Below are 23752 nucleotides of genomic sequence, written 5' to 3' on the forward strand. Positions count from 1 at the left end.
GGGGTTTCACCCCTCATCAGCCAGGATAGCATGACTCAAGTGACATTGTTGTGTGACACATTGTTCTGTGGTATGTAGATCCTCCTGCTTCTACTCCAGTATTGGCATTGCACTGATTGAAGGACTACTCTGCACCTCTCTGCCCACTCCTGGTGGCACTCTTGTGTTCCTTGCTCTAGTGTGCAAATTCTGCATGTGTTAGTACATTAAGCTCAGACCTTCTGGCTTTGCCAATGCTTGTTTTCTGTAGCATCCTTTGTCAAATCATGTGTCTGTGCTTAAGGACTAGCGCAGCTGGGCAAAAAAAGCTTCGGCAAAGACATCAATCAGTTTCGATGTTTGTACAGCATGCTCATCTCTAATCTAGATGCCATGCAAATGTCAAACCGATTGGTTTGGCCAATGCTTGTTTTATACAGCTTTGTTATTACAGTTGTCGATCGTTGTACGCGTTTTAAATAATGGACGTTTTGTTACAGATGCATTCCTTTTCTTTATTCTCATACTGCAGAACCCTAGGCGTGGTTATAATTGGTGCATCAGATGTAAGACCCCAGGGGTGTGAGGGGACTCCTGCAGCCAATAATGGCCCTGCTTCTGCACCTCAGCCAATGGGCGGGAGCCCATAACCCCTCCATGCAGCGGGGCCGGGGCAACCTTACCACGTCACTGTGCAGGACACAGTGATTCGCCTAGATCTGCCCACTGGGCTTGGGGTGGGTTTGTAAATGGCGCCTGCTGCTGGCAGTGAGCCACCCCCGCCAGGGCCTGGCATCCCACCTCCCAGTGCCAGCCGCGCTGTGCCAACTGCAGCACACTGGCACCACAGCGTACAGTAACACCTCACTGCATCATCATCCACTTGGGCAGGACAGCCGACTAGAGACGTCTCAAAGCCTGGGCAAAGTGGGCTGCGGGCCAGGGCCCCAGCCTTTAATGTGCCCCCCAGTCTTTAATGGGGCCCCCTGATGGAGCCAGCTCTGTTCTGCAGTCTTGCCCAGATGACATTGAATAGTTCAAACACAGATTGTTTTCAATAGTATGTTGCTTTACTTTATTTTTAATATGGATTATGTGTGAGAGTTTATTACAGATATTTTGCAGGCAAATGTGTTTATGTTCCATGCAAAATCCAACAAAAAAAGTTTCTTTTAGTTCAAAACAGTACCTCACATATGGGAAAGGGGGTGGGGTTTTAACAGCGAATATTTACAGTAATATTAGTGAGCTGATGCTGTTACAGTACTGAAACACACCTCCCGATCCCTGAATATTAGATGTAAACGCATTTAGAATCTGGACGACTGTTCCTGTGCACTGCCAGTGACCTGGCCAAAGAGGGCATGGGTCACAAATTCAAAGCTGTTCTGAACAGAGGCCCCCAAAAAAGGATTGGCCCTGGGCCCCCAAAATCCTTAAGATGTCCCTGCAGCGGGCACGGAAAAGGATGTGATGTGTACCTGTTCCGTGGTGTAATACTCTGTCTACGGGCATGGGAAGGATGCAGAGGTGGGGAGGCCCTGCTGGGATTTAAAGCTCTTTCGCCGCAGTGTGCCTAGTCCACTGCGCCCTCTGGCGGCCATCCCATAACACTGCAGCCCGGCGTTTATTAACCGTCACTCCCCTGCCTCAAAGCATGCCTTACACCCAGCCGCTTGAGTTGAACTTTCCACATTCAAATAAACCAGGCAGTCACGCTGGCCAGGACCGAAGTGCTCGATTCACTTTAATAGCGCCTAGATGGTCGATGCTCACCTGGCTACAGCGCAAACCGGTTCTAAACCAATGATATAATTTCCCCCCTCCCCCGTGTGTCAGTGTCACCTTCGTCTGACTTCAGCATAGTTAAGATTTAACACAGAACTTTCATTATTAAATTCAGCCTGGTATGTGGTCCTTAAATAGCGCAACGCCTGCTATTCACCCGCCTCTTGGCGCTGTCGGCTGCCTCTGTACCAAGGTGATGACTGCTGGTTGCCCTACGAGGGGCAGCCCGGGCCAGCGCCCCACCACCTAGGGGCCTAGTTAGTATCGGCGCAGCAGACTGGGGCCCTGAAAACGAGGGGCCCATTTAATCCTGTATTTTAGTACATTTGCTCTATTTTACTACAATATAAAATGTATTTTGATCCTTGTGAAACCGAGCGTTTTGTTGCTGGTAACCCTACTCTTGAGTTATTTAAGTAGGGGGAGGGGTGGAGGGTTTAAATGGTGTTATGGACACACACGTTGATAGATCAGGTGAACGGGATGACCTGTGAGGGAACAGACTAGTTTTGTTTGCGTTACCATTGGCGCTTAACGCACCACCGAGACAATTGTACTTAACAGGTTATAACCAATGTCGCCTACTCTGGGCTGCCGCAAGGGGGGAGGCCTGCCAACACCGGTCTGCATGTGTGCCAACATCTCCATAGAATGTCAGATGTAATTGATAAGAAATGTAATTCTCTTTGCCTTTCTCTTACCTCCTCTTTCCCCCTTTCTCTGCCTTTTTCTGTCTGCCTCTCTTTCTTTTTCTCTTATTATCGATATGGGGGGGTTAGCTAAACAAACGTGACACACTGTCTTAGGACACTGATGTATGAACTGCGCCTGGGACGACCTATGCTAACCCTGTAACAGAATTGCTAATGTGTTCTTGTATAAAATAAATAAAACCTGTTGAAGTAAAATAGATGCTTTGTACATATTACACTACCTCCAAGCACTCCAGCGCACAGTTGCGTGATTGAGGGGAGAAACTGACACGCGCTGGTGTTCTATTGATTGGGTAATTCTACCAGTGGGAGACGGACCCTCGTTTCCAGGTAAGCAACAGGGGCCTAACCCTCATTTGTCAATCATATGGGATCAGCTGACATGAAAGGCACACCTGACGGCTCTCCCCTCACCTCTTAAACATCCTTTGCAATGGGAATATCACCCTAGGCAGAGACCCATCCCAAGTGGAAGCTTGGAAGGAGGGGGGCTGTTAAAGTGCGAGAGACGTATATCATGGGGCAAAATCAAAACCTTAGTGGAGCTAAAGGAAGGGTTAAGGCTGCCAGAGAGTGAACATTATCACCATATTGTAACTGTAATTCAATCAGCATTTGTAGCGCACCGTACTGTTACCCCTGGGGGTATCTGGGCGCTGTGGTGCGAGGTCTCCGTCGTGCCAGCTCTCTCTGTGACAGGTCTTGAGGAATCGGCGGGAAGAAACAAACAGAAAAGGCAAAACAGAGGGCATAAAAACGAGCAGAAAAGGCACAACGGAGGGCAGAAAGACGAGCAGAAGAAGGCAAAACAAAGCAGAAGCGGGTAAAACAGGGGGCATAAAAACAAGCAGAAAAGGTAAAATGGAGGGCAGGAAAGGCAAAACGTGGCAGAAAAACTAGAAGGAAGGTAAAAGAGAGCAAGAAAGGAGCAGAGAAGGCACAGAGGGCAGCAAGTAGACAGGCAGCCGTGGGTAGCAGATTGCGGGCAAGCTGGACAGGAGAACTACCGCCATGGGAGCTGACACGAGGACCTGCTCAGTGGGGTCGGGGTGCTGCCTCCATTAATTAGGTCCTGGGGAGGTCGGGGCGCTCAGTGGTGGGAGAAGGGAAATGACGCGAAGAGGGAAGAAACCAGCAGAATAGAGGGCAGAACAATTATCAGAAAAGGCAACACGGAGGGCAGAGAAACAAGCAGGAAAGGCAACACGGAGGGCAGAGAAACAAGCAGGAAAGGCAAAACAGGGCAGAAAGGGCAAAACTGATGGCAGAAAAGGCAAAACCGGAGGGCAGAAAAAGAAGCAAGAAAGGCAAAACAAAGCAAGAAACGAGCAGAGGAAGCATAGAGGGCAGAAAACTAGCAGAAAAGGCAAAACTGAGGGCAGGAAAACAAGCAGGAAAGGCGAAACCGAGCAGATGAGGGCAAAACAGGGCTGAAAAGGGAAAACAGAGGGCAGGGAAACAAGCAGAAAAGGCAGAACAGAAGGCAGAAAAACTAGCAGGTAATGCAAAACAGAGACCAAAAAAACCAGCAGGAAAGGCAAAACAGCAAGAAATGAGCAGAGGAGGCACAAACAGAGGGCAGCAGGTAAACGGGCAGCAGAGGGTAGCAGATGGTGGGCAAGCTGGATAAGGAAACTGTTGCAGGGGGAGCTGGCACAAGGACCTGCTGTATATAATTGTATTTATATAGCGCTTACTACCCCTGAAGAGGCATCCAAGTGTTTTTCGACAAGCGGCATGCCACTCCGGAACCCAAAAAGGGTTAGTGGTGGATTTGTATAGGAAAATAGGAGTTAATTTGAGTGGTGGACATGTGAGTCTGTTCGTTGCATTGAATAGGATAATGGAGGGATAGAAGAGGGAATACTCTAGAAAGTGTTTCTTGGGAAATCAGAGTAGTAAGATGAGGCTTGGGATGAGTACAAGTAGAGATGGAGGAGGGAAGAGTCTCTAGAAATGGATTATGGAGACCATAATAGTAAAATGAGGTTTGGAATGAGGTTTGGGACGAGTCAAAGGAGGGGTATATGAGGGAAGAATTTAGAAAGGGTTGTTTGGGAGTTCATAGTATTAAAATTGGGTTTTGGGTTATCCAAGGAGGGATAGAAGAGGGAAGAGTCTAGAAAGGGTTATTTTGGAGCTCATAGCAGTAGAATGAGGTTCGGGATAAGTCAGAGAGTGGAAGTAGAGGATATATTGAGAGAGGTATAGGGTGAGCCATACAGTAATGCAATGGAGAGAGTCAAAGGTTTTTTAAACCTTTTTTTTTCTTTATATTTAAGTATGCACGTTTTTGTTTTCTGCCTCAGTCAAAAGCCATCCTCAGTCCATCAGTTGGGGTATTAACCGTATCTAGGCAAACCTTCCCACGATGCAATGCTTGAATAAAAACAGTCAAAAGATGTAAACTTCTGCAAAGTGTGAAGCACAGAATCCCTCGGTTTTAATACATTTTGATCCTCTTAAGTGAGGACTTTTGTCATTAGAATATTTTCAAATTTGCAGCAGGCTGGCTATATGGCAGTGTAGCAAATTCGTATTTAAGTGAAAAAACAGAGGAACTAAGTTTTCCAGTTGCTACGCCAAAACCATGCCTCCAAGATAGCCGTAGAGATTGGCCAATGCTCCTGAACCAATGGGAGTGATAGGCGGAAGCAAAGTGGACATGTTTGCACCCATCTTTTCTCTCATTCCCCCTCTAAGGAAGAGATATTAAGGATGAAATATGATCCTGTTTCTCCCGAGTACAGTTCTCATCAGGATTCCTAGTTGAGAGTCACAGTACAACTATACCAAACCCCGTGTCCACTCCAGCTTTCCAAGTGTGCGAACCATCTAGCCTCTGGTGTAAACCAACACATTCCTGAAGGACTTTGCACATGCAAACCTACAAGTGTATGACCTACAACATACAAAATAACTAAACTGAGCAGGACTGTGTGAGCTTATCCATGCAAAGGGCGGCCAGTGTGATCTTGTGCACGCTCTCCAGAGAGCTTTGACAACTAGGAACAGTCGCTAGGCCAGCAACAAATGCCTAGCCACACCTTTGAGAGCTCATTAGGTCTCGCCTGACCCAGCGCATGCGCTGGTCTGGCGAGACTTATTGAGATGGCTCAAAAAAGTGCTGCCAGGCCAGCCTAGCGCTACAGTGCATGTGCACGGGCGCCGCAATTACTTTCACTTTCACGGCCGCTTTGATGTTTGATCGCGATCACTTTCGCGGCCGCACGGCTGCTTGGCATAGCCAATAGGTCTCGCTTTTGGGACCTTATAAGTATTTAGTTATGCAACTGTTGCATGGCTAAACACTTATAAGGTCCCAAAGGCGAGACCTATTGGCTATGCCAATGCTTGTTTTTAAATGTTTTCAGTCATCATCGGGATGGGCTAAGAAACCTGAATAGGTTTAGTGACATAAGCAGCTAATGGCCCTTGTAAGCTACAGATGGACGAGCTTCTGGTTAGGTCACAATATTTCGTTTTTAACCTAGTTTTCATGCAGCATGAACAGGACCCAGCGTGTCGGAGAACTTCAAGCAGCAGGATCAGGTTGGGAAGTAGCAGTGATTTAACTGCAAGCATGATCTCTGGTGACATTGGGCTTTGAGCAGTCAACTTATGAGTAAATCTACCTTTGCCACAAAAGAACCATCTGGGTCTATGTGACCCGACAAAGAAATACCTACCAAGAGAGAGTTGGGGAGAGGAGTTGGCCTAACGGCTAGGGCGCTCGAACTTGGACCTGGGGAACTGCGTTCGAGTCTCGGTAATGACGCTGAACATCCTGTGATTCTGGGCAAATCACTTAATCTCCCCGTGCCTAACAAAGAATGAATGTGTGTCCTAATGTAATGTAACTGGTGCTATGTAAAGCGCTCTGATACCTGATTGGATTCAGGTCAAGTTTCCGCTATATAAAACTCTGCAAAAAGACACTATGTCAACGAGGAAGCGGAGCCCAGTAAAGACTGCCTACTCCAATCCCAAACACTTGCCGAGCAGGCTTCTCAATCAACACAATATACTTTGTGGTATGAATCGGGGTTCTCCAAAGTCAGTCCTGGAGGGCCGGATCCATGGCAGATTTTTAAGACCACTGCCTTTATCTAAATGGGGATATGCTAAAAATCTGGCATGGATCCGGCCCTCCAGGATTGCCGTTGGAGAACCCTGGTATAAATGTATGGCAGACAGCCCTTCTGGAACTTGGATCGAAGGCAAGATGGCCAACTGTTGGTGGCTAGTGAAGAGGGCGCCCCTCACAGGTCCACACACAGGTGGATTCTTCATACTACCTGCAATTAATGCACACTGGGGCTCACAGAACTCCACATCATGTATCGAAACATGACTGGTTACCACAATCCTTCCCTCTAAATGACAGCGCTACTACGGGCCTTAATGAATTCAAATGCCTCCTGTTAGGACTCAACGATAATACACAACACTTACTATTCAAGATAAATTCATTGCTAAACTCCAACCATCGGGATAACAAACTTGTGCCGCCTTTAGAACCTGAAAAATAAAACAATAATAAACCTGTTTTATCTTCATTTTATTTTACCAGTTTTGAGGATGGCGGGGCGCAGGGGGAGAGGGAAATGCCCCTCTGCCATAGCAGAGGGGCCGCCACTGCCTGCCAGTAGTAGCTGGAAATCATCTTACCATGGCTGGAGTGTAGCGGGTAGAGGTACTCTGCCAGGCCCTCTAGAGTTATTGTTTCTGGATATGTATCTAGTTCATTCCAGGTTAGTTCTCCATTTTCTGAATATATATATATATATATATATATATATATTCACTGAAAAAACCATAGGTTTCACACACGTTATAGTTAGGAATTAGCATTTAAAAAACCTTGCAAATTCACTGAAAAAACCATAGGTTTCACACATGTTATAGTTAGTGGAAATTTTACTGATAAAAAACCAATGAAATTGCCCCGTTATAGTTAGCGCAGGCAACTATAACTCACGCGACCGCAATCCTCTGCTGATGCTAATACTGTATTTAGACACTTATTTGCCCATGTCTTCTTCCATACATTTTTAGCTATACATATATTACAAATATTTTTTTTTCATAAAGACACATATGTCATCAGCAGAGGATTGCGGTCGCGTGAGTTATAGTTGCCTGCGCTAACTATAACGGGGCAATTTCATTGGTTTTTTATCAGTAAAATTTCCACTAACTATAACATGTGTGAAACCTATGGTTTTTTCAGTGAATTTGCAAGGTTTTTTAAATGCTAATTCCTAACTATAACGTGTGTGAAACCTATGGTTTTTTCAGTGAATTAGTACGGTTTTTTAAATGCTAAGTTTTTTTCCCTTATAATAAGCCCTGTACATTTGGTGGCCTACGGCCACCAAAAGCACAGGGTGTGGGGTAAGTGTGGATAGTGTTTTTTTCCATTGTAATAAGCCCAGCACATTTGGTGGCCTTCGGCCACCAAAAGCACAGGGGGTGGGGTAAGTGTGGATAGTGTTTTTTTTATTTTTATTTTTTTACCGTACGCTTACCGTAAGCGTACGGTAAGCGTACCCCGCGAAATTGCCGAAAAAAAAATAAAACCGTTTTTGCACTTGGGGGATGTTTGGGGACTCCCTCCACATGACTATGTGGGAGGGAGTTGTCAAAACAGCCCCTTTACATGTTTTTGGGCTTCCGATTTTAAAAATCTCTCTCAGTGCGAGAGACAAAATGGCGGCCGCCGCTTCCTGGTTTCGGCCGATTCGAATGTTTACTAAGATCTAAGAGCCAATCAGAATCGCGCTCGCGCACGCCACCGTACGCTTACCGTAAGCGTACGGTAAGCGTACCGTAAGCTGGCTCAGATATATATATTGATTTAAAGGCTATTTTCTCAGAATCTACTGAACAGATTTACACCAAACCTACAAAAGGCACTTCCTTGACCTAGGGACTACCTCTCTGCCAAATTTTGAGTAATTCTGTTCAGCCATTCGGGCTGTAGCTCGTTCTAAAGGTCCTATGGAAAAATGCATGGGAAAACCGCGTTTTGGGACCCCCCTTTTATCTCAGCCCCCGCTTGACGAATCCCCCCGAGACTTTCAGGGTAGGAGCGGAGCGTAGCGCCCCACCTATTTTGAGACATTCGCGAGGATTCGTCGACCGGCGCCAAAGTTATTCAAAATAGAATGTTGAGGTTTTCCTATGGAAACGTGGTCCTAACTATAACTACCTACTGGCTATCGCCAGTAGGTAATATATATATATATATATATATATATATATATATATATATATATATATATATTTTCATGGGAGTGTGCCATGAACATGGACCATGAACCTTGTAGGATTGCTATATACTCACAGGCTCGGACATCTCTGAAGATGGGGGGTGGGTCAGGCAGAGGGAAGTGTTCACGGGGGGATATGTTTGGTCTTGGTGGCTATGTCCACTCACTGTTTGAATATGCCAAAAGTTTCAGTTAAAACTATTGAAACATTAAAATTGCTTGCCATGTGCATCCCGGTGCGGATCAGCAAGTCTCTTACTACTCAGGAGCCCATGGTATGTTCTCTAGAATTGACTGCATCTTCACGCCATGTGCTGTTGCCCTATATATTAGGTATGGGGGATTCTTGGCAAGGGGAATCTCAGACCCCGCTCTCTTACTTTGACTATTGGTGAGAATATAGAGTGAACCGCGGGATGTGGGGACTGGGTGAACCCTTGACGGCACTGACAACCCCAGTCTTTCAAGTAGATGCGGGCTGGGTGGACTCGCCGGTGATGTTGTGGAAGGTATTTAAAAATGCTTAGCCATGTCCAGGGTCACCCACCGAGTCCAGCAATGGACCACGCGAGTCTAAATGCAGAAGAGTGGCCTGAATGCAAACAAAAAATGAGCTATGGGTAGAGTATAGCGAAGTTGTGTCCCGAGCTCTGGACCCCCCAACACTCGCGTGGAAGGGAGACTCCATGATTCTGGTCACGAGGCAGGGAAGGGGGTCACATTGCTTCACAAAGCTGGCATAACGGGCAGAGCTGCTTCCTTTTCCCAGAATGCCCATGAAGATGAAGCGATTTCCTTTCCTGGTCGTTGCCTTTCCAATTAAGAGATTTATTTGCCACTCATTGTTCTAAGAAATGCAGTGATTTCCTGTACAGAGCTTGCAGCAGTATATTGGTTTATATTCCTAGCAGGGGTCTGGCAGAGAACATTTTATGGTTTGAGTGGTACAGCAGAGAAAGTGGTTTCGTTCCCTGCAAATGTGGAACAGATTTGGCTGAATGAACTCGTACAGAGCAAGTGGCTTAATTTAATGTACATGTGTTCTCACAGTGTTTTTGTATATGTTGGCGCTTTCTCGCAGTGATACTATTAATCTAAAATTGATAACATGCAATGATTGAAAACCTTGCTGTTCAAAAGTCGGCGGTGGTATTTCTACCGCCGCCATGTTAGAAGATGTGGCAACAGTTTCTAGAGCGCATGCGTGTGTGAGCGTGACGATTGACCACGTGTTCTTCTCTCCCCTACAGGACATGAGGAAGCATGTTATCATGACTCTTCTGGACACGGAGCAGTCCTACGTGGAATCCCTTCGCACCTTGATGCAGGTAGGCCATGTCCTGTGACGGGGAGTGTGGCTCAGTGCTCGGTAGGACTATGTAGGGCATTTGTTGTTTTCAAGTGTGGAATGGGTGTCCAAAGTTGGTCCACAAGGGCCCGTTGTGACCCATGTTTTCATAATAATTACAGACTGTTGATTCCCATTAAGATTCCATGTATCTATAGCGGTTCAGGGTGGAGATGGTCAAAAGATGGATTGAATCCAGAATTCGTGAATCCACGATGTATACGGAACTTCCACGTTGGGCGCCCTAGTCTACAATAAAACATGTTGTACAATTGTGCTTCAAAACAACTCTGGTGACAAAAGTATTTTCAATGGGAATGTTCAGGTTACGACGCAACTCTATATCAGCTAGAACCTAATGTTCCAGCCCTGGGTTTTTCCTTTACAGATCAATGTTTCAGGTGTGTTCATTCAGTGAGCTTAAATGAAGTGAATTCTGAAAATTCACTAAACCCCTGGAGAGGAGCCTTGAACCTTGGTCACTAAGAGGCATGTAGTCACCTTACCATAGTCCAGTCTTTGCGTTTCTAAACAAATCTTTTGAAAATTTGATTTTTCAGGTTATTGGCGTTTGTCTGGACTTTTCCATGATTTTCCTAGTATTGCCTGCCCCATAAATGGTCTGTGATGTTTTGGAGTTCATTAAAGTATTAGCTAAACGTTTGCTCTCAAGGTGGTGGTGTTGGTTAGTAACATATGACTCTCAATTTCTCAAGTTCAGGCAATGCACAGTGCCACCGCCCTTTAACCCCCAAATGTGATTCTTAGCTGTAAAGTGACCCCGTCTTAGGAGGGTGAACACGGACCAGTCCTGATTTTTAGACCAATAGCAGTAAGGATCTTCCGACTTGATGACGCATACCTGTAATGAGAAAAGTGAAACCACAACTCCCAGCATGCTTAACTCTGGTGATTGAGAAACCAACCCTGGCTGAAGGCTCCACGTGATGTGAGGGCACTTCACAGCAGTCTGTAATCGGTGGTGGCATGAGGGTGCATCAGAGGGTGGGTACCAAGATGGCTCACATCCATGGGGAAGGGGACACTTTCCTATGGGCCCTGATTGAAGATTTCTTATACTTTTTCTGTGAGGTTGACAGGTTTTGCAATTATAAGGTGTACTTTGTATTTGACAAGTTATTTTTTTAAAAAACTCAAGCAGAACATCATACATATTTATTAAGCAATTGTTTGTACCGTTTCTGCTGAGTGTGCACTTAAAACTGGATTACTTATTGGAAGGGGTGAGTGGATTATATTGGAACCTTCCCATTGGACATTAACGCTGCCACTCAGGTGGTACGAGAACATTTCAAACATATCAGAAGTTACATTGTAAATACATTTGTACTCCAGAATACTAAGGAAAGATCAAATATTAGATAGAAGTGTTTCTTGGAGGCATAAATGCACCTGACCCCAGTTCTACCAGTCCTTGAAAAGGTACTGACTTAACATTTCATTGACGCCAAGCCGCCCCCACGTCATTTGTCGAACATGTACATGTTTTGCACAAAGGAATATTTCACTACTAATTCCTGGCAGCAGACCTTCTGATTAAAAGACGCCCCCTAGTGGAGGCAATGAGGCCTAGCAGCTAGAGCTGCTGACTGAAACTGGAAAAACAGGTTCGAATCCCGGCCTCTGTTCAACATCCTGTGATTCTGGGCAAATCGCTTAATCTCCCCAGGATTTAAAAGTTGCGTAACGTAGTCTGGTGCTGCTGTAAAGCGCACTAATGCCCCAGGCCAAGTTCGCCTATAAAAAGCTGCCAAATAAAAGCTACTGTGTATTTTACAAAATTTTCCTTGAAAGCTTGAATAACCGGTCAGTTTATTCCCTGGAAAATTTGATTTACTTCTCCAAATTGAGGTATTAAGATTTTTTCTATGAATCATCGCAGCCGAAGTAGAGAGCTGTCTGTCGGAGGCGTGCACGTGACTTCGCATGCGGCAGGATTCTGGGTTTAAATCGGAAATAAATTGATGCATCTAAGATGCGTGATGTCACCTGACCGTGTATGTTTGGCCACACTTTTCTGGTGCTCTCCTTAACAATCAAGTGTTTTGATATTTTCATGTCCCACAGAATTGCTTGGCACTTGAGTTATGTTCAGTGCCTGGCAGCAGGGGGCTTGCAATGTTCTGGGCAGTGCCCCTCTCTGTGGTGAACGCAATATTCTCAGCAGGTCCAGCCTTTATTACTCCGAAGACGCAGGCATGCCAGACCCAGAGGCAACGGACTCTTGCTGCTGTGCGGGTTTCATGCGGTTTTTGCAATGCATCATGGGTCATCAGACATGCCTTGGAAGGGTATCTACGGCACCCAATAGGAAAGAAGCAAAACCAGAAGGTGACTGTCAAAGGCGCGGGGCCCTGGGCAAAAATCCTGCTCCATTTGGCAAATGTCTTAAAAACGGGGGCACCTTTAACCGTGGAGTATGTCTAGTCTGCTTATACAAACATTTGCAGTCCTCTAGATGTACTTGATGGGGATGGGTGAAATGATATTTTTTATGACAAACTTTCGTGAAGGAGAGTAACAAACTTTGCAACTTTCTGCAAAACTTCGTCTGCTGTTGGACTTCCTGGCAGAAAAAGTTTTTGCAGAATTTCTTTTTTAGAAAAAAGATTTTTTTGTGTAAGCAAGAGAATTTTATGCAAAGGCTTTTCTTCCACAGTCCTTACAACTTTTTTATGTATATATTTTTTAACATGCAAGTTCATGAAGTTGTCAAAAGTCAGTTTTGGAAACTGTTCACATCCCCAGATCCGAGTATAGAAAGGCGGCCTGCACACTCGCGGGAGGGACCCATACCACACGTACACCGTACACCAAATGCTTTTTTAGGTCACGCCTGACCCAGCGCATGCGCTGGTCTGGCGAGACTTATTGAGAGGGCTCCAAAAAGTGCTACCAGGCCAGCCTAGAGCTACAGTGGCGCGCGGAGCGCTTTACCGCGATTACTTTCACTTTCGCGGCCGCTTTGATGTTTGATCGTGATCGCCATCACTTTCACTTTCGCGGCCACACGGCCGCTTGGCATAGCCAATAGGTCTCGCTTTTGGGACCTTATAAGTATTTAGTTATACAACTGTTGCATGGCTAAACACTTATAAGGTCCCGAAGGCGAGACCTATTGGCTATGCCAATGCTTGTTATATGTAAGCCACCAGCATGAGTTCTTCATGGCGTTTTAAGGAGCTCACCTGATTCCAGAATAAATCAGTTGCATCACCAGAGTTTCCCAATCTGTACTGATCATCCCAGACCCTACAGAGTGAGACGGCGCCATATATTAGTATTAAACTGAAACATGGCCGCTTGCAGTAGGAACATTTGCTCCGAGTTTCTGGAAAATATACAGCCGGCCCATGCGTGCTGATTTAAACAGGTTACAGAGGGCTAACTGCACTAAGGGCTGAACGAATCCTGCTAGATGTAATTGGTTTGAATGTGGATCTTATGCGCCATCATTGTATGGTACTATAATTGTGATTTCAAATGGTGTTTATTTGTTATTTCGTATATCATGTAGTTGTTTAATGTATTTGCTCTGTGATTTTCTTTTCTTTTGTGGTTGTATTTGCAACCGAAAAAAAGATTGTTTATGAGTAATAGATGCTACTTAGAACCTTGTGTATAAATAAAGTCACAATTCAGAATTTAAGCACAGGAGTACACACCGCCGGAGCTATTGCGTTAACCTTCTGAGCTGACCTACCAGTCTATGTATGTTGCTGATCACTGCACCAGGGGCTGATCTATTTCATTCACAGCTTTTGAACTGATTTTCAAGCCAATTTGCAAAGCACAGGAAAGGGTCACCCCCTAAGACATTACTCAGTAGCTCTTGAAGTGCTTATCCTGTTGATTGATGGTTAAAACAGACCTGCCAAGAAACGCCTACTTACCTATTCTTTTATGTCTGGCCTAATGACAGCCTTATCCGTGTCATCAGCCTCTTGTAATAACAAGCAGTGGCAAAGCCAATAGTTCTCGCCTATGAGAGCTATTGGTAATGTTTTGTAGACATGCTGCACATGCTTTGCATTGTGGCTTAAACAAATAAAAAAAAAAAGCAATGACACAGCCAAGGCTAATGTACTTTAAAAAAAAAAAAAGTGCATTAGCGCTTGATTCACCATAGTCCTTTTTTTAATTTGTATTTTTAGCCATGCTGTACAGCAGCCACACTGCTATCCAGCATGGCTACAAATCATTGCTTGTGCCGGCAATGCGTATGCTATACAGCATGAATAACAGGCAATGGCAGAGACAGTATTCTCAAAGGCGGGATGGATTGCCTTTGCCAATGCTTGATTCGTCTTAGCACAACACCCCTGTGTTTCTGAGCAAATCAGTTAATCTCCCCATGCATGAAAAACAAAAAAAAAATGACAAATGGAAAAAAAATCTTAAAGATCACAATTGCGCTCAGGTCCATGTCTTAGTGAAAATACATTTGGAAGCCGATAACATCTGTTGTCACAAATAAAAGCAGATACCATCTGTTGGCAATAAAAACATCTGATTCGAAGGAGAAAAAAGGGATTCTTTCTAGTGCATGTGACACAGTAAAACATAGCTATAAATGGCAAGAGGTTCAACAAAGATGACAGGGAAGTAGAGAAAATTAAATTCGTAGCTTCAATCACAACGCAATCAGCAGTAAAGCAATCAGTACTTGGTCCATGCTCCAGCTGAAAGAAGAGTGCATGAAGCCAGCACTCGTTAACCAATTTTAAAGCAGCAAATAACAGTGACAATGAAGCCAACAGATGTTAAGTAAATGTTAAGCAATGGGTGGGCTGCAGGGCCCTTGTATACAATATCTGTAGTAGACGAGAGCGCATGCAGTGCATGCGCTGTCACAGGCGAGATCTAAAAAATGGAAATATTTTGCATATATAGAGGGGGGCTTTGAGCCAGCCCTCTTAATTGAAAGGTCTCTTCAACTGTCATTCACATTTTTGTTGTGCCCACCACAGCATAAAGTGATTCAGCCCGCTTCAACCAGAGGCTCTCCTGCACTCTTAGGGATGGCATTTTGCTATTTCACATGCATGCTTCAACTGAGAAAGGAGTACGCTTCAGAGCCTGGGCTAGGGAAATAGTACATTACTGATTGCCAATGCCTTTTTTCCCCCCATTCTTTATCCTTTTTTAATCTTTAGTCACCCTTGTGTTTAAACTACGTTCTCAGGTTACAGCAATTCAAAGCCAACAATACCTTTATTATCCCCAAAAAATCATATTTTCATGTGCCCGCAATGAAACTCAAAAGGGTTTCTATTTCTATTCCTTGCACAATCCCTGTTAGAAAGCATCCATATTTTTCTATTACAATCCTATGCTGTAGTTGATTTGTGTTTAATTTTAAACATTTTTTTGAGCGCACATGGCTGCCACATTTAAACTGAGGCATATTTTATTTTTGCAGCATATTTTTTGTGGCCTACTATTGTACAAAAAAACAATCATCTCACCAGCTTCCTAAATGCCACATCTGTAGACCCTGCCAATGCTTGCTTTTTAAAAAAAAAATTCTTTAGGTCGAGCCTGGGCAACGCATGCGCTGCTCTGTGGCATGCCTTATTGGAGTATGGAATAGAAGCCCTGCCCACTCTCCACCCATATTGGGTCATTGGCTTGTGTTATTGTCCTTCCTAAATGCTGGCTTTTGATTTGTTAATAGGCTTGTTAGTCTCTCCTTATTACCGCCTTATCTTCATATGTAACCTCCCATGAGGACTGGCCCTTTTACCTCTGTTGTTACACGGTATGTCTTTTTAAGTCTATAAGCACTATTTTCTTTAATGATTTTCTCTTACTGCAGGCACGATATGCTTTCCTGCAACATTCAGCGTGCCAAGCGCGCTTTCACTTTCCGAGCAGTCCGGGACAATGGCGGCCCCTTCTTTGAATATGTCTCACATTTACAAGAGTTTGAGCTTTTGACATTGTAAATGACAATGGCTTTTATTTATGTGTTAATTGGCAAAACAGATAAACAAAAAGGCATTGTCATTTACAATGGCAATAGCTTAAACACTCGAAAATGCGACACCTATTGCCTTTCAAATGCTTGTTCTAAGCAACATGTGGGGCTTCGTGAATTGTAGACTTGTGAACAGCCCTTTAAAAACTCCCTAAATTGAGTTCTGATTAGATTTTGAATGGAAGAAAATGTGTTTTATATCTCAAAAAAATAGGGGAAATTGACCTGCAGTTTATAGAATGGCATCTGTAAACTCCTGTTTTATTGGTCTCCCTAGAGTGAGTTTGAGGGCACTCTATGTCGGACCCCAGGGCATGTTGTGAGAAAATAAGGGTGATGTCACTGGTGATAATAAATGTCAGTGGCCCCTTTGTAAGTTTTCGTGTAGTTAAAAACTGCTGCTATCTACACATCAGGGCTTAAAGTGGGCCGGTTCCGTCCGGGTCTCATATCTGGTAGTAATTAAAAACAGATATTGAAACTGGTCCCTCTTGGGCCCTAGATTAATGTCCTGAACTTTAGTGGCAAAGAGAGTCAGTGATGTCTGACTAATGAATGAGAACACTTTAAGGTAATTCATATCCGCGATTTATTTCCTGTTTCTTTCACGTTTTTCTTAGTCTTAATTTTGCACTCAATAAGCGTGTTTGCTATTTCCAGAATGATGAGTTTCTGTAAATGCTTTTATTTTTTTTCATGTAGCCTGTTGCTTTGTAAATCGCGGTTTTTAAAGTGAGTCCCCTCCAGGTGTTTACAATGGGGTCTCGATTGAGAGCTCTGGAGTTGAGCTGAAGGCAGTGTGAGTTACACACAGTGCCTGTCAGTGTGTCAGAGAGGTGTTCAGAATAAATGGACATCCAATACTTGGCCTCTCTGCTGAGTGCATATGTCAATGCTCGCTTATTCCAGTTGCAATTTTGATTCCGTGCAAATGTGTTAGAAGAAGGTGCGCAAACGTGAAAATATTGACATGGCGAAAGTGAAATAAAATGCAGTGCTTACAGATGGACGAGTGCCGTGTGGGAGTGGGAAAGTGAAGAAGACGCTAAGAAGTCATTGAGGAGAGAGTGAAAAGAGGGTGCTGAATAGGAACGAGATGGCGTAAAGTATGCATGAGGAGATGAGGAGACAAAAAGGCTTGCAAAGGTGGTATTGAGTAAACATAATGGGCTGGATTGAGACACTCTTAAGACCTCTACCCCTTCTACTTGCCTCAGTAATGTTTAATTCTCCGTTTCATAATTAAAGCATTTTCAATATCAATTATTTACAACAAAATCATTGACAAAACCAGTGGCGGTGGATGCACGCCAGTCGCGATGCAATAATAGAACATTTAGCGATGAACCAAAATGCAGTTCAGGTGGCGCACTATGGAAATCACATAAATATACGCGTTAGTGCCATGCCCTTAATTACATAGGCAACACTCCTTTAGAGACCCCCCTTCTTTTTTCATCGCACTTAAAGCCCTGCTACAAATTACAAGTTTGAATTTCATCAAAGTCAATTCGGCCTTCTATCCTTGTCAATGACATACCATTACAGTAGATAATGCAAACACTTGTTTTTTAGAGGCTTACAAACAGCAGAAATGTGGTAGGATGCACCAGTTGGAAACACATTATTAATGGTATTGCAAGGCAATGGGAGCAAAGTTCTAAAAGTTCAGGTAAAGTGCACCTGTGGCCTGGCACATTGAACTATTTATGAATGGAGCACAATCACCATGAGAACAGAATTAGGCTTTGGAAGAGGTAACTTTACAAAAGGGAATGGCACTGGAAGCTCTTATTAAGGAAATATTAGAAGGGCTGGGTATTTTTAGGTCTCGCCTGAGCCAGTGCGCATGCGCTGCACTGCGAGGCTTATTGTAAGGACTTCCAACTCCCAAGGCTTTTCCTCGTGTTTTTTTTTTACGGCCACGCATTTGATTGGCCATTGTGTAAGGCTTTCACAAAAGAAAGCACGCAAATGGCCAAAGGCTCAGGTATGTCCCACCTTATCTTCAAATGTCCCCTCCCATAGCCTTTGTGTCTCGGCAGCGAGCGCAGTGTGTCAGCTGCACGGCAGGCTGCATTCCAGTATCAGGTTACTTGCTGGGGAAATTAGTGCAACTCGTCCCGCCTGTCCCCGCCAGCGGTGCACGGATGTTCACAAGCGCAGCCCCTTTCATGTGCCTCCCCGGACCTGCACCCTGACAGCACCGGATGTTGGTACTGACAGCCTCGCCTGTTCAAAGAGGGCTTGAAGGCCGCGTCTTCTCCCTCCGAGCCATGTTTACTGCAGCCCGCGTCGATGCCGTGAAGAGACAGCATTAAATAAGGGCTCCTCATGGGTGCCGCTCATTATTACAGCTATCCCTGTGTCCAGCGTTCTGAGAGATGACATCTGAGGGATGGCTGCCGATGAGGCAGGAGTCCGTTCACGCGTGGAGGTCTTGAGGCACCAGCATTTGTTACCCCTGTATGTATGGACGAAGCACGTCTACCGTGCGTGAGCAAAGGCGGATGAGCGCAGAGAGGCAACCTGGAGCTTCCTTCAGACGCACAGAAGAAGCACGCAAGCTTCACTGTCATCGGTCAACAATGCAAGCGTCACAGACACCCGCCTACAGCACAAGCTTCCACCGGCAACAGCGCAAGTCTCGCTGCCACCCGCCTCCATTGCTAACTTCACTGCCCCCACCTACAACGTGAGCTACGCTGCCATCCGTCAGCAGTGAGAGCTTCACTGCCAACCCCACCTACAGCGCAAGATTCACCCGGAAACAGTGCATGCTTCGCTGCCACTCACCTCCAGCGCAAACTTCTCTGCAGGGCAATCGAGCGATTTCAAAAACAAAATGCTGACGTTACCTCAGTCACTAGATTACAGTGGGCCTTCGTCCAATTACAAAATATATTTATATTTTTTGCATTGTTGCTTCAGTGTTGTGCCTAAAGCGTTCCAAGACAGTGTGTTGGTGCTGTACATGTAGTTACATACATAAATCCGGTGTCCATCGCACATTAAAATCAGGCAGCGCTCGTGGTTTGTTTTGCATTTTCTACACATGTACAGTACCTGGAAGCGGCCCGGATGCAGGGCAATCACGAGATTTCAAAAACAAAATGCTGACGTTACCTCAGTCAATAGATTACAGTGGGCCTTTGCCCAATTACAAAATACATTTATATTTTTTGCATTGTTGCTTCAGTGTTGTGCCTAAAGCGTTCCAAGACACAGTGTTGGTGCTATACATGTAGTTACATACATAAATCCGGTGTCCATCGTACATTAAAATCAGGCAGCAAAAAAGTTTCTGGTGGTGGGAAGAAATATTTAACGGTCTTCGATCCACTCCCTATTGTGTGCTTTTTTTTAATTACATTACTTTATTGACGTTTGGGTGACAATTAGTTTGACTGATAAAGATTTGTATCCAGAAGAAACCGTATTGAAATTGTTCTAGAGGGCAGCTACTTTTCAGTTCAACTAATGCACCCCGGATTAGTACGGCAGCGATTTCATATCTTTGGAGGAAAATGTCATGGGAGGGGGTGCTTGTGGGGGGCACAGCTGCGCCTTTTGCCATTTTGCCTGGGGCACATTTGGAATCAAAAAGAGTCAACATTTGGAACATATATGTGAACCCAGAAAGCATTTGCCACCCTTGAAGCCAGGGCCAAGCATGTTGGGGCCTCGGCTGTCGGCAGCCTTTACAGTAGGTCCAAAAAACCAAATATGGACCTCGGTACCTTTAAAAGATTTTGTAGCGCAGAGTGCAAACAGAATGTCATCTAGGCGCTTGCGCGACCTTTGAATGCGCTTGAAAAGTGTCAGATTGTGGGTAACTGGAAACGGTGGACCGCGCACGTGAAACATCTTCACACTGTCTGCCACTGTGCACTAGTGTCCTTAAGGTAGAGGGCGGGCGAGTAAGAGCCCTGGGCCACTGTGGCAGGGCTGACAAAAGCAGAGGCTGCCCAAGGCTTTTAGAGCTGGGAGAGAGTCAACAACGTGTCAGTCAAATGCGAGGTTCTGCTCATGTGTCACTCTGTAAACTTATCCCCCCCCCCCCCCCCCCCCCCCGGCTCGGCCTGAGATGTGGGAGGTAACTTGAATTGCTCACGAGTTCTCGATAGGCCAGCCTGTTTCCAAAGTTTGTTATGTCTCTTCCAAGAGGAGAGAGTGTCATAGGTTATAAAAGCTGAAGATTTGAGCTGCAATCCCACCATCGCCACATGGTGTGATCCTGGGCACATGGCTTAACTTTTTGTGCATCATTTCTATTCCCTGCAAAAATGGTAGTGGTTAAACATACGGTGCAATATTGGAACTGAACCTATGACAACCCTCAAGGCTACAGAGCGCATGCCACGTGATAGTTTACTTTCATCAGCACCCACTGACAGCAAGACATTTTTTATGTTAAAATCTTTTTTTAATCAGGTTGTTCAGTTGTATATAATGTCGTTTTCGTTTGTATAAAGGTAACAAAAATGCATAACACTTTTTATTATAACTTTTCAACATTATGCACAGCAGCCACAATGTTCTACAACATAGCCTAAAGTTCTGGCTAAACACATAAGGTCCCAAAGGCGAGACCTATTGGCTATGCCAATGCTTGTTTCACTCTGCGGTAAGTGAAGCCAACTCCTGGCACAAATCTGCCTTTTTGGGGATCTGCCTATACATACCCCCAAATGAAAAAAGAGCGGCCTCTGAGCACTTCTTCACATGGATTTGAAGTAGGCTCTCCGCAGCCAATCAGAATGTTCCTTATATATAGCCCTCTTCTAATAGGTTGAAATGGTTAACAATCCGATTATTGAAACAACCGTATTGTGATTGGCCACCCTTTCAACTAATTAGAATAGGCCATCTGTTACAACCATTCTGATTGATTGACTGATCCGCAGCCAGTTAGGTTTTGACATACATAGGTGGCAGGAAATTTGCAAATTGTTTTTCAAAAGTTTTTGATCGGAACCATAAGGCCTCTTCAACTGAAAGTTTTAGTGCAGTTTATTTTTAGTGCAGTTTTGACAGATGTTATACGTGATATAGTTCGACAGCAATAACTTTCCTTTACCAAAGTTTTTTTTCCACTGTCTGTGTATATGCATCTGACTTTATTTCTCCTTTGTACCTTCTGATATATATTACTATATGAATAACAAAAAGACAAAGGGGTGTTGTGCTCTATCGTGTGCACCATAAAACTAAGAGGAGAGGAGTTGGCCTAGCGGCTAGGGCAGTCGACCTTGAATCTGGGGAACTGGGTTGGGGTCTCGGCAATGACTCTGAACATCCTGTGATTCTGGGCAAATCACTTAATCTCCCCGTGCCTAACAAAAAAAAAAATGAATGTGTGTCCTCCTGTAACGTAACTGGTGCTATGTGAAGCGCTCTGATACCCGATTGGATTCGGGTCAAGTTTGCGCTATATAAAACTCTGCAAAAAAAAAAAAAGTCTGTTAAAAGGATTAGGAAATCTCATTAAAAATCCTGACAATTAGAACCAAGGTCTTTAAAACCATAAGGTTGATCTCAGTTGAGGTATCTAAGGCCTCATTGGATTGGTGCACACCTCTCACTGGCTGGATATGATCTGAGGTTAGAGGTTGGGAAAAGAAACTTGCTGCATTGTGCTGCGATGGATCTTATTAAATGACGCTTCGCTATACTTTGTACAGTTTTGAAACGATAACCTGTTGACCGAATCCAGATATGATTGGGGCATACCTGAGCTTCTGGGCTTGATAAAAATCACTGCAGCGCGTGCATTAACCCACTGTTCTGTCTGACTAACATTCAAAGTAGTGACTTGTCGGTTACGCATCAGTCACTGCAGAGTGTGAATTAACCAAGCTAGCTCCCTTACTGGGGTGCATGCCTCTGACCTGTAGGGTACACAGTCATATCTTAAGTAGCCCCATTAATCCACTAAGCTCCATTAAAAAGATGCAAATATGTGACTGGAAGATTTACACCACTCTGCACCAATAGTTGTAGTAAGTTGGATATTGTATTAGCGTATGAGAAAGCAAGGGCATGGGAGGCCTTAGTTGCAGCACTTCAGACACCGGACACAGACTCAGAGGAGGACTTTCTTGAAGAGGGACGGGGAATCCCAGTACCCATGATTGAATAGATGGGCTAATGGCGGAAGTTATTGTGAATGATATTGCAGCCTCCAGTACAGTACTGTCCCTGCTAAATAATGTTAAACTGCTCCGGGAATTCTGTAAATGATTATACTGTATATACCTTAAGACGCACCGGTGGATGGGGGAAGGGGGGAGAGTTTGAAAAGGAACAGCGTGAACTATAATCTGCTGGATAAGATGCTGTGGTATTGAAGCTGCATTTCATGGTATTATTGGAAATTTTATAAAAATATATTTTTTTTAAAACTAAAAAAAAAGTTGGCTATTATATTAGCAAAGATGGCACAATGGGATAGCAGCTGTCGTCCAGTGGTGAAAATAGGGCAGCCAATTTGTGCTTTTTAAAGGCAAGGTGACGTTTTAACAAATTCTTAATTGACCGCCTGTTTGAGGATACAGAAACAGAGCTAGGATTCACAGCACCCAGAGCTAAATAGCATTTGGCTAATGGAGCACTCTCCCACCCCTCTGAAGAGAGCAAAGTTTCTGGCTTTTTGTCGCCCAGCACAATCACCAGACCACGGAGGCTTCTCCCTCTCCATATGGACGCCCCAGTCTTGCTAGGATGACTTTGGGACCCATACTTTGGGCTTTGCTGCTCGCATCTGTCCAGCAGCTCTCCTCTGCTCGCAGCTGCTGACCAGTGCTTATTTTGTAAAAGAAGTGCCAGGGCCCAAAGTTGTGCTCGGTGCCCACGGCTGGCGCTTTCGAATGTCAGGGGCCGAATACCAAGGCTGCGTTCAGTGGCGTAGCAAGGGGGGGTTGAATCGTCGAGTTTTGTGGGTGGCAGCAGGGCTTTAAGTGGGATGAAAAAACTGGGGGGTCTCTCAAAGGGGCGTGTTCAATGTAATTAAGGGCGTGGCCAAAAAACACACAAGCTAAAAATCTGTGTTTAGCACAGTGTGCCGCCTGACTTGTATTTTACTGTCCCTGTCAGTGCATCCAGATATATGATACAACTAGTCACATCATACCTACAAGTGGGGAGAGGAGTTGGCCTTACAGCTAGGGCGCTCAACCTCGGACCTGGGGGACTGGGTTCGAGTCTCGGTAATGACGCTAAACATCCTGTGATTCTGGGCAAATCACTTAATCTCCCTGTGCCTAACAAAAAACATGAATGTGTGTCCTCATGTAACATAACTGGTGCTATGTAAAGCACTCTGATACCTGATTGGATTCGGGTCAAGTTCGCGCTAAATAAAACTCTGTAAAAAAAAAAAAATCAGGACTATTGGCTTTGTCAGTGGTTGCTAGTTGCGTAAGATAGATAAGCAGCAACTATGGCTTGTATATATTATTGAAAAAACGTCCACTTAAAGCCCTGGTTACACCACGACAATGTTGCTGCTCCTGAGTTTCAAAATGAGAAGGGGAATCGAGAGAGAAAATGACTCTTTAACCCCTTGAGTGCCCATGACGAGATAGTCTCGTCATGGGCCGCGGTTGCGCTGTGCCCATGACGAGACTATCTCGTCATGAACCCCGCC

At 44.7% G+C, this 23752-nt stretch overlaps 1 protein-coding gene across 1 annotated transcript in view; it reads left to right on the forward strand.

Annotated features, from left to right (window-relative positions):
* ARHGEF17 (Rho guanine nucleotide exchange factor 17) overlaps positions 1–23752 on the forward strand; it is a 612786-nt gene that overhangs the window by 322861 nt on the left and 266173 nt on the right. Inside the window, exon 2 of the mRNA XM_085623310.1 lies at positions 10006–10083. Within this exon, the coding sequence (XP_085479436.1) occupies positions 10006–10083 (78 nt within the window). The remainder of the gene's footprint in view (positions 1–10005; positions 10084–23752) is intronic.

The sequence above is a fragment of the Triturus cristatus genome, chromosome 8, assembly GCF_964204655.1.
Source record: "Triturus cristatus chromosome 8, aTriCri1.1, whole genome shotgun sequence".
NCBI classification, from domain to species: domain Eukaryota; kingdom Metazoa; phylum Chordata; class Amphibia; order Caudata; family Salamandridae; genus Triturus; species Triturus cristatus.